Source organism: Aedes aegypti, chromosome 2, assembly GCF_002204515.2.
Source record: "Aedes aegypti strain LVP_AGWG chromosome 2, AaegL5.0 Primary Assembly, whole genome shotgun sequence".
In the NCBI taxonomy this organism is placed as follows: Eukaryota; Metazoa; Arthropoda; class Insecta; order Diptera; family Culicidae; genus Aedes; species Aedes aegypti.
This window is the reverse complement of record NC_035108.1, coordinates 186468680-186480984: the sequence shown is the minus strand read 5'-3', so window position 1 is coordinate 186480984 and position 12305 is coordinate 186468680. Positions and strand designations below refer to the sequence as shown.

The 12305-nt window shown below is 36.7% G+C and overlaps 1 protein-coding gene across 1 annotated transcript in view; it reads right to left on the bottom strand.

Moving 5' to 3' along the window:
* The window catches only part of LOC5576856 (bestrophin-2), a 103607-nt gene that overhangs the window by 43999 nt on the left and 47303 nt on the right, over positions 1-12305 (bottom strand). Inside the window, exon 2 of the mRNA XM_021843413.1 lies at positions 7801-8657. Within this exon, the coding sequence (XP_021699105.1) occupies positions 7801-7871 (71 nt within the window). The 5' untranslated portion in view covers positions 7872-8657. The remainder of the gene's footprint in view (positions 1-7800; positions 8658-12305) is intronic.

The following is a 12305-nucleotide window of genomic DNA, read 5'->3' as shown; positions in this document are numbered from 1 at the left end:
GAGAATGGTAATAGTAGTAGGCTTGAAATTCACAAAAATCACGTGGCTCTCTCACTGTAGTTGCTAAAAACTTGTGAATCTCATCAAGTAGCCTTTTTTTGGGTGCGTGAATTTTCTTAATCTGTAGTGTTATCATAGTAGAAGCATTAACCTAAGAATGCTAATGTCGCTGGTGTTCGTGTTACCAACATCTAGTTTGCCACGAACTGACAGTGTGAGTACCGGGCATCAAAGTGTCAAATTAATTATAAAAGCCAAAACAACGACATGGTATTGAACAAACAATGAAAAAACATAATCTAAGGTAATAATAATTAAAATCAGTTTGGTGACAACAGCGCTACTAGCGTTCTACTACTAATATTTCTATTGTTATCATAGGCTGTAAATGCGGAAAATACCGCGGGATATAGATAATTTTGCTACAGTAATTTTGGGTTGCCCTTAGCAACGGCTGTTTTGCTACTTTCAAGGCATTTTTCCTACAGCTGTGGTAGGCGTCAGTTTCACTTGCTCCAATGACTGTGATTAGCTTTGCCTGGCTACTTCAGCGTGAATCTCATTACTTTTCAAACCATACCTAGAAAAAATGAAATTCGATTTTCCCCCGAGGTGAAATAGTCAGATAAAATTACTTTTGTGCAAACCTATCAGAAATAAGCACACATTTAAAAAAAAATATTAGTCTAATATTTTTAATAATGATTTGAATCACAATATATCGGAGCACTTTTGAAAGAAAAGAGTAACGAAAAACAAAGCCTTTTTGAGTGTCTTTTGGCCTCATATTCCCCGGGATTTAGTATGACCATTAAATTTGTAATTGTGAAACCTAGCTAAGCCTAGTAAACATGATTTCAACATTTTATGATGGCTTGTTCACACGCTGACATTATTGGCGTTTTTATGACTTATCAAACTACATTATTTTGCAAGCTATGTCTAAACAAGCATAGTTCAAGTATGTTCAAGCGAGATTACTAGGTCAACTTCTGCTTTCTGGTAAGATGAATTGGTATTTCCCGTTGAGAGTGGATATCTAGAACTCACTAACATGTGATCAAGTTACTTACCTACTGATTTTTTTTTGTGTTCAGACAGTCCGGAGAAAGTGTTTTCAATGGTTTTTAGAAAACGTGCCCCAGGTATTCAAAATATCATAATATCAATTATTATATTATATCATATAATAACGTCAATTATGTAGTATAGGAAAAATCATTATTGAAGGAGTCCTTAACGTACCTTTAGAACGTCAAAACATCATCTAGTCCAGTCTGTCTAAACATCGACCATTTGTATAAAATAACGAAAGCTCAAACATCGCAAGCTGTATGTTTCAGAACCGCAAATATACTGGCTGCTCACCCGGGACTCCGGGTATCCAGAAGACACCATCATGTGGCCAAATTATCCAAAAATTGTAAACCATGAGCTTCTTAAGTAATTAGTTTGTCTTAGTATGTGTTCAAATCATCTATACACTCTTAAACCTTGTTTAAGCGTGATTCATAAAATCATGAGGTTTGATACTTTGGAAGTCAATGTGATACAGAAATGTCGAAAATTTACCACTGCCCCGGGTATTTCAATTCATATTCATATGATATCCAAAATACCGAATCATCGGAAAACTTTCATCTTGTCCTACATGAGTCTTGGTTTACATAATCATATAGTTTGATATGTTACAAACTAGGTTTCAGAAAAATAGACTAAAAACTAGGGTGCAGCTTATTTTTTCGAAAGTTGTTAAGATTAAAAATTGATATGCTCTTCTGAATTCAAATCCCATAAAAAAGAAACTCCAAATTTTCAAAAACCTCTAAATCTCAAAGAGGTGGTGCAGTTGACTTGAACAAATTCAATAATTCAAAGAAAATTATATTTTTTTTCATTGAAAAACATGTTTTTGGGCGATTTTGTTAAATAACTTTTTTTTTCTTTATTATTGAGATTTTCAGCCCTAGGTTGGTTCATCTCATGTGCATAGAGATAAAATAACTAAGTCAAAATTGTTTTTCATTAAATTTGTTGTATCTACAGTATAAAAACAATTAAATTAGCTTCAAAAACATGTAACAAGACTTGGAATCGGTTTAGTATTCAAAAAGTTATGGTCAAACAAATTTGAACTTTTTAGTAAAAAGAGGAACGAAAAATGAAGAAAACTACTTTTAAATAAAACTGATGTTACACAAAGTTGTTATTCTACAAACTTTTCATAAATTTAATGATCCTGAGAGCTTCAATATTGATTAGAAAATAACAAAGTTATGAAGACTTGAAAATTCACTTGTTTAATTGTTTAATGAAATGTTCAAATCCAATATTTTACAAATCTAACAACACGGTCACTTTTTGGCTTTTTGGTGTGTGCATGAATTTGATCAAGTAATTTTGAAATTGTGAAAATCTTAGAAAAAAAATGTAAAATGAGCCATCATACGCAGTTACCTTGCTAAACGGGGCAAGTGGGATCCATCAAGATTAATAAGATAAGATTGCTAAATCATAGATTTCCAATTTTAAGTACATATTTGATGTACATAAGGGATCAACCATAAAATGCGCAGAAAAAAAGTACTTTTACTAGTATGCCACATCGCACATGATATTTACTCAAAATTCCTCACTAAAAGCGTAAAGAGGATTAAAACATTTTTTATAAGTTATTAATTTAAAAGTAGCTCGTAAACTTTTATTAATTTGCAAAATTGTAACATGTTCTTTAATTATTATTACGCATGGTAGGAGACCAATAATTGGGATAAAGTCGTTTCCCGCAACTACTAAATTTGGTACAAATAACGAATAAAGTTTAATAGAAATAGAAAAGTATTATTTTCGTAATCTTTTCATATCAATCTTTGTTCATTTTTTAATTTGTATTCTAAAAATAAAAGAAACAAAATAAAATATACAGAAAAATTAGACATTTTCTCTTTCTTAACAATTACGTAATTTGAGATAGACCTTTTTTGGTTGAAATCATTTGTTTAAATGTTTTCATAAAGATCAACAAATTAATCAGTTGATAATTTATTGTGCCACACTTATGAATCCCAGATATCAGAGTTGTACTAATTTGATTTGTTCGTAATTCGGCCAAAGGAACTGTTCGGCCAGATGAAATTTGCCCAAATGGTGCTCGGCCAAACGGCATTCGGCCGAATGGCCGGACACCCGTTTAAGCTTGGTCGTTGAAACAAGAAGAGGGAGTTTCAACGAAAACTCCGGATGAAACCTTAAATTTGATCGTGAAAACTCATTTAACAGGGCCGATTTCTAGTGCTGATTTGAGTAGCTCTGATAACAATGGGTAGTAAATGACTGGACAATGCGTACCTTTGGTACTTCGCGTACCTGCAGGAATAAAATAGACCCCATTTGTGGTCCTTAGCCTCTTGTCCAGTAACTTCTATCCCTACCTCCCCGTGGCGCCACCTGGAATACGAGTAGGGAAGATCGGGTAACCAACCCCGATGTGACCTTGGTCGTAGCACTAGCGTGGGACGTGGACATTGTCGGAAGAACGTTCCAGGTGGTTGCTGAACAGTATATCAGGCTGAAACGTGAAGTGGATCGAGTTGGATTGAAGGTAAATACGTCGAAGACGAAATATCTGCTGGCTGTAGCAATCGAGCGTGATAGAGCTCGATGATCGACGGAGATGAGTTCGAGGTGGTGGACGAATTTGTCTACCTCAGATCATTGGTAACGTCGGATAACAACTGCAGCAGAGAAATTCGAAGACGTATCATTGTCGGAAGTCGTGCTTACTACGGACTCCACAATACCTTGCGGTGTGGTAAAGTTCACCTCTGTACTAAGTGTACCGCTGATAAGACCGGTTGTCCTTTACGGGCATGATACGTGGACAATGCTCGAAGCAAGACCTGCAAGCGCTAGGAGTTTTTGAACAACGTGTGCTTAGGACGATCTTTGGCGGTGTATGTGAGAACGACGTATGGAGGAGCAGAATGAGCTTGCGCAACTCTTCGGTGAACCCAGTATCCAGGAAGTCGTCAAAGCTGGAAGGGTACGATGGACGTGACACGTTGTGAGAATGCCGGACAACAATCCCGCAAACATGGTGTTCAGCTCGAGTCTGGCCGGTACAAGACGAAGAGGAGTTCAACGAGCTAGGTGCTTTGATCAAATAGAGCAAAATCTTGGAAGTATGAGGCTATTGAGAAACTGGACATTAGCAACCATGGATTAAGTTGGTTGGCGTAACATTGTGGCGCAGGTCATGTCTTGAAGGACGTAGCGCCATCAAAAGTAAAAAAGTGAAACAATAGAGGATGAAAGGTGTTCTATCAAAACTTTGTCATCTGGTAGAACAGTGATCTCCGAACCAGATCTTGCAGGCGTAATCTTTGCAAATGAAACACGCTATAAAGTCTTTTTAGCATTACAAACTGCAGGAGAAGACATAATATTCCCAGAACTAATTCAAAACGGAGAAGCAGTATTGATTCCGTATCTTATTGGGATGTTTAAGGCGAGCTTAAGATTTAACTAAGTTCCATCTGTTTGGAGAGCAGTGAGAGTTATCTTAATTCCTAAAATTGGAAAGCAAAATACAATGCATCCAAAATCATAAAGACCCGTTAGTCTCTCGTTAATTTTGTTGAAGACTATGGAGAAAATGTTGTATGATTTTATCAATTCAACATACATGCTGAAGCGTGGTATTCTGACATTCAGTTTGCTTACCAATTGTAACAAAAGTAGAGAAAACTCTTTCAGTGAAAGCAATAACACTTTGTTCTTTCTTGTACATTGAAGGAGCCTTCGACACGCTTCTTATTTTTCAATTACTTCGCGGAATACGGTTTTGCCTCAAGTATCAAAATACCGCTATTTATTTAATTAAGGGTTGCTAAGTCCATTGCCATTTTCAAAAATTTCATATCACGTCTAGTTTTTGAGATATTGGCTGTTGAAAATGACAAATTTGATTATATAAGCCAACTTGCATGCAAGTTACCCAGCTTGTATGGCAATTTATTTGCTTAGTATGCTACAGAATTCAAACTTCATGAGTACAACAATACTTATCGACAAAGTTCATAATACTTTCGATGCTCAATAGACTGGCCCTTAAACAAAAAAGTTGTAAAATTCAACGGGGCACCTCCTAGATATGTGCCTTAGGGTAAGAAAAAAGCTCTCTCAAAATTTCAAATCATTTGATTGCTCCCCCAGCTGGCGCATTCCATTCGAAGTTTGTATAGAATATTTGTCTCAAATATATTGAAAATTGACCCTATGTCACTATTTCGTCTCGTACACTATTTAATAGCGTTCAATTGAGTCCAGAATGACAAATTCACTAGTTGATACGCTAATGAACATAGTTGAAGAAGATTGTATCTAGATTTAAGCTCATTTTCATTTAGCTTTCAGTTGTTGAAAGTTAGGCTTAGATCAGCACTCCCGTACAATTACATATGTGCTGGCACCTTGTGCCGCAGCTCGCCCAGCGTCATAGGTGGCTATGATGCGCTTAGTTACTACCATTCAGCTAATTTGAAGGAATACTAAGTAATATTGCAAATCTACTTCAGATAGATAAAACACCAACTTTATCAATTTTAATCATCATACAACCTTCTACAATATTGTTTGCTATGGTATCAAGTAGTGTTTTTGATATTCTGGCTTCAATTGAACGCGATCAATTATTTTCCTGATTCAAACAGGAGATGGTGTGCTGTTTCCTATATGTTTGAGCTGAACATCCCATATTAACTTCAATTCAATTGCGCCAGCTCATGGAACGACCAAATGAGCTGAAACTTTCAGGAAGTCTTCTTCTAACCCTGAAGAATAATCCTGGTGGGTGCCCCGTGGAATTATACAACTTTATTTTTCTCCCATACTAAGCTGGGCCAGTCTAATGCTCGAACGTTATTTTTTGTTGATTTAGATAAATTAAAACCAATATTTTATACAACATTGACGACCTGTAGCTAAAAATTGTGACGTGCAAGGACATTTCTGCGAACGGCATTAGATTCAGGAAACCCAAATCAACTAGAGACACATAATTTAATCCTTAAGCGACGCAGAAATGTCAATTAATAACATGCTTGCAAAAAGAGAAATCACTTCAGAGCTGGGAAGTTCGTCTATAACAGTAAAGGGTACAAAAGGGTGTCCACAAGGAAGAGTCCTCACACCTCTATTGTGGTCTTTAGTAGTTGACGATGGTCTAAAAAGCTTAGAAGAAAAAGGTTCCGAGGTTGTAGGATTTGCGGATGATATAGTCATTATACTCTACTAAAATGCGCTCATATTTGTGTCTAAAGAAAAAACAGACATGCAAATGTCTGTATTTTTTTCTGATAGTCAAGCTGCATTGAAGGCGTTGAGCGCTTTTAAATGCTCATCAAAACTTGTCTTGGAATGCGAAAGGTGTGCTAAGGGAACTCGGTATATTTGTATTGGGTTCCGGGACATAATGGCATTGAAGGAAATGAAAAGGAAGACGAGCTTGCAAAACAAGGCTCAAATACACAGTTCATTGGCCCGGGCCATTCTGTGGCATATCGTACTGTGCACTAAATATGCATAAAAAACTGGGAACAACAAAGGGTGATGATGACAAGCTCCCTGTACATACACTGTCTTAATAACTGGACACTGTCCGAGTAGATATCATTTGAAGAATATTGGTCAGGTTCAAAATGACATCTGTCGTTTCTGTAACATGGAACGCGAACCTCGGAACATCTACTCTGCCGTTGTAGTGCTTAATACACGCGCAGATCCTAACGGGGGTTATTTACAACCATGTACAATTTGGACAGCAAATCCCAGTAAGGTTTTATAAACTATATTTTGCCTGACTGGGAAAACACGCGTCAAAGTACCTTAAGCTGTTCACTTTATTCATAGTGGATAGTTTTTAGTTCCTTCCATTGATGCGAACAGCAAAACGGGTCTAGCCACAAAAGTTCCCATTGGACGCAGTGGCTTAACCTCCCCAACAAAAAAATACACTTCGGCCTTAATACTACAAAAGTGTAGGGAAGGTCAATATAACCCATCCATCCTAAAAGGGTTAAAATTGCAAGCCATGCGTCTCCATACCTTTGATTTCGCCAACCGATATTGCTCACAGGTCTTCTATTGGTTCAAAACGAACACAGCTGAAAATATGTAGCGAATTTCCGTTTATTTTCATGCGCATATTTGGAGCATCAAAATAAACTGATATGTCAACGACAAATAGCTTATTTTTCAATCGAATGCACTTTAAATTTACACGATCATGTAACATTGAAGCTTTTTTAGTTGAAAATAAACGTAATGCTGTTACTATAGATGAATTTTATTTACTTTTACTATAATCTTCTGTTTACGCTATTCGTCATCAAACGTCAACATCCCACCACAAAATCACTAGTGTTTGGAGGGGAATTTAACCTCCAAATTGCCAAATAACCTCCAAATCATCACCTCCAAGTTAGTTCTAATACCCTCCGTTATATGAAATATGGTGGCGCGTCGATCGTCGCAAGTTTATCGTTAAACAGTCAATATTGAAATTTAAATATTTTTGTCTGTGAAGGAATGACTGTTTTGTTGTTGAAAACAAGCTTACATTTGTGAAGATTTATTATGACCAATTTACAAGTTATAGTACTTACTACAAAATTTAACAGGTTTTTCACAAAAAAAGTAAAGAATAACATAATTCAAAATTACTGTCCGCTGAATCGTCTGTTTGAATTACGACATACGCACTATTCGATAAATGGCCTTCCCATATGCATTTATACTCACTTCCAAAGAATGCGCCAGAAACATCCGAAATTGCTGCCATTGGGCACCTCTGCGGAATACGAAATGGTCATTTTCGAGAGTCTGCTGCTGCTGCTTCTCGTCCAGCGGTTGTGGTTATTTCATCGATCGGTAAGAAGTTTGGTTGTTCGTTTACCTGACACTCGCGATCAAGCAGACAACCAACTGCAATTTACACTGTACCTTACACATCTATTAACATATTTGATCACATTTTCTTTCCTCCCAATGGTTGCGTGCTTATTTCTTTCACTTTCTGAGACCTTCCCTCACTGTTTCAACTTCAGGTTGCGGGACCTTCGAGTGGCACCACCCCATTAAGGCCACAATCGAATTCACTGTTTCAACTTCTCCGACGGCTTTGAATATTTATTTTTAGCAAACTTGAAAATTTCACTTCATCACCACACGCGACATCGACAGACAACATTCGCCAGCGGCTCAACAACTTGTTGCTGGGTGTCGTCGTCGATTTTGCATTGACACGACACCAACGATTTGGCGGTGATTTTAGGATTTTTTTCTCTTCACTGCGATGATTGGATTGCACGTTTCTTTTTCATGGCTTTTTCATGCTGCACAGCATTTTTTTTGCACGATGATGATGACTTAATATTTCTTCACTTCCCACGAATCAGGATCCGAGGGATTCACGTTTGCGTCTTTGTACGGATTGATCGGAACACAGTTTCGTAAACTTTGAATGATTCAATAGGTGATTTTTGCACTTTGTATTGCACTATTATATCTGGCTAGACTTCCTTGAATTGAACTTAATTGCTTGCTCTTCGGAGAATTACCGAGGGGCGATGACACATGTGGAAGAATTTGGGGATTTCCTGCAAATGAAGAAAATACATTTATTAGCATATTTATTTTAAGCTGGAGTGATTCTAGAATTCGCAATAAGTATGGTACACAATTTACGTAATGCTGAAAATCGATATTATTGAATCACTCCCCCATATGAAACAATACTTTATCGTTATATTTTTCAAATTTGTTTGAAAAACAAGCCTGAGCTGTGAAATCGTTTTTCTTTGATTTGAACAACAATACTTATTTCTTTTCCTCGACTAGTAAACGCATTTTTAATAAGTTACGTAACGGTAACCAGAACCGCCCTTTCCCCCTATTGTAAGATTAAGTAATGGGAGCTTAATTCCCACCCTCCTCCTTCATGCGTTACGTTATTTGTGTACGAGGCCACAGACAAAATAAAAAAAACAATGGTGCTAGGTCATTAGGTCGAAGCTCGTTAGGCCGAAACAAGTAAGGCCCATGGATTATTAGGCCAAAAGGATCATTTCTCGAAAACTTATTCAAATAGTCTCCAGCCAGAAAAGTGAACAAACTAACTTCATTGATCCTACGTGTATCGCAGACGAAATTCCAAACGTTCCGCTCTTACCCAACTAGATTTTTCACTTTTAGAACGTTTTATTTCCGAATTACAAAACGGCATTAGTAAGAATTTAAACGTTCTCAACCCAACCACTACTTTCACCGCTCTGTTGTATGGAGAGACAAAGTGACTTATCCACGAATCAACATAAAAAAAAAAACTACTTGAGCCCATTTTACAGTGGTACAAAAACGTCGAAAGAAGCTGAATAAAACAGTTTATCATTTTGTTATAATTTTATTTGTGGGAAATAATAGAAACTACCTAGTTTTTGAACGCGAGCTGATTGTATGCAAAATTTAAGCGATGAATACGGCGAAAAAAAATGTTAAAATGGTAATTCATTTTAAAACAGTTTTAGAATACAGGTTGTGATTCTTCTTGATTGGCTCCGCCGTGTACTCAGTAAACATCTTTTCCGGTGAGATCTGTTTGATGGTGTTTGATTTCTGAGATTTTATTATTTTTTGCCGAAAATCACCTTGAAAACGTTGTTTCTTGCCGGTGGTACAATTATTTTATTAATTCGTTTTAATGAATTTCTCGTACAAAACACTCAAATTTATTGTTTTTCTGTTTTTATATGCTTTTATTTTAGTTAGTTTAGTTTAGTACACAACGCATAGCAAAATATTCTCGCGAAAATCAGAAACAGTAGTGTCTCCTCAGATTTAGCCTGTTGAATATTCTACTAGCTTGAAGCTAAAGCATAACTATTTAAATTTTCCATTAGGTTTAAAGCTAATGTTTTAGCTTGAAACTGATCGAAAAGTCAAAATAGTTAGCCTTATTGTGTTTTTGTTTCATGGAAGTATAGTCACCGAACCATATAAGAGGAGACTCATCAAACTATGATTTGATAATTTATTAGCAATTACCTTAGCAGTTCAGATTTTGTACAGGTGAATTAATTTCACCTTCATGTTAATAACCTCTTATTCATAGATTTATTAGGCAGATAACCGCCACCTAGATACCTGCATGATAAAAGGCATAAAGCGTTCGTCATTTGTCGTGCAAATGGCAAAACTATGGCGAATATGTCAGTGGCGCTTACGCCATCCTTACCATCAAAACTGCACAATTCATTCTGGAAAAAGAACCCTCATAAGCTGCACAAGATGATACAGGAAAGCAAAACTCACATCCGTGGTTTACACAATTACTTGTTATCCAATGAACAGAGTTCCAGTGCAAAAAAATTACAAAACACGCCATAAGCACTCTAACTGGAGCTGGTGGAGTAGATACCATCATAATGGGAATTCTAATTAAGTCTGTGTTGGCGTGGTCGCTAGTGCTAAAGCTGATGGCATAACGGTTCTTCTCCGAAACATAATGGACGATAAAAAGGTTCCTTTCCTGGTGATAAACACCAGCATCGCAGTCATTTGTGAAAGTTCCCGAAAGCTCGCGTGGTGCTCATCTAACTATGTTCGACATTCTCCAGCTAGACGATTTTATCAACTATTTACTAACTATTTTACTAAATTCATTAAGTGTCATAAAACTCGACGAAATTTCAAACGTTCCGCTGGAAATTTGATGCCAAAAAAGAGTATAATAATCGCCTCCTGCGGACGCTAATGGAGGGTAGCCATTTGAAACCTTTACGTTCATTTGTCTGAGCGTTATTTGCGGGCACATTAGTAAATGACACGGTTCAAAACAATTACAGAAAACTGACGATGCATTACGCTAATTCATGATGATAAACAACGATAAAGTCATATGTAGGTATAGCACGGTGTATATTTACATGCTAGTTTCAACAAGGAAGGTGAGCTCTCTGCGGCTGGATCCGCGCAAATATTGCAAAACAAATGAACTGGTGCTATTTTTGTACGTTTGCCTCCGTTTCAGAAGTGAAGCATTTTATTTGCATTGTTCGATGTGAAGTCGCAGTTTTGACTTCGAAAAGACACAAGCAAGTCTGGCATTATTCGCTGTGTGTAGTATGAAGCTGCTCAGGTCAGAGAACATCAATCTCTCAATAGCAAATTGGAAGGGACAAACAATTATATACGAATTCATTGAAAGCTTCCGTGCGCCCGTAAAAAAAAGTTTAAAAAAGGTAATTAACAATGATATTCTGCTCAAGTTAATTGCAACAAATGTTTTTTTATTCACTCGTTGCCCATAATAACATTTTTAGTAGAATCACAATAAACAAACGTAATGTGTTAATTGTACACTTGGACGTAATGCTATTTGAAAGATAAAAAACAAACGTTTGTAAACTACGGAACAACCTTATTAATAAATTTATCCATAAGTATCATTTCAAACATTTATTTCTTATATATAGTTGTTATGTGTTCGGCAACACTATCACCATAACACTATTATTAACAATTTGATCAAAACATATTACATTTCATTTGCCGTAGCTTTTTATAATTTTTACAGGTGAATTGACTTCTTTGTGAAGCAAAGTATATGTTTGTATGTTTAGGTACTTCTATGAGAAAAATAACCGTCCCCGTTCAATAGACTTTCAATTTTTTTTTGCTCAAAATTGAAACAATGTTCATAAAAATCTATCATTATACTACACTTGTTATCTAGAATGTCGTGAATTGATTTTCATAATTGTAAGCAGTGTTGCTCAGACTCATTTCCCCGAAAATAACATTTTCCGAACTACGAAGCCACGAATTACTACAACCATGCTCTATCCTCCTAAGATAGAAAAGCAGATGGTTAAGCTTGAGTACTGCACACAAAATCGATCAATTTTAATCCCAGAGAGCCACAATTCAAGTTTCGGTGAAATGAAATGAGTGAGTGAGTGAGTGCGAATCATTTCACCGAAACTTGAATTGCGGCCCACCGAGATCGAGACTGTCGGATCCCATGTGCAACACTCAAGCCCAACCACCTCCCCCTCCATCTCAGGAATACAACGCACACTTATAACAGTTCATGGCTTCACAATTCGAATTTCGGGGAAATGAGTCTGGTCAACACTGATTGTAAGTTGGAATTTGGAGCGTAAAAAAAGGGTCGATAGGGGCTTTCCATTCGGCTAGGTTAGAGTCCGTGGCTACAAAGCAGCTATACTGAAGGTGTCTGGGTTTGA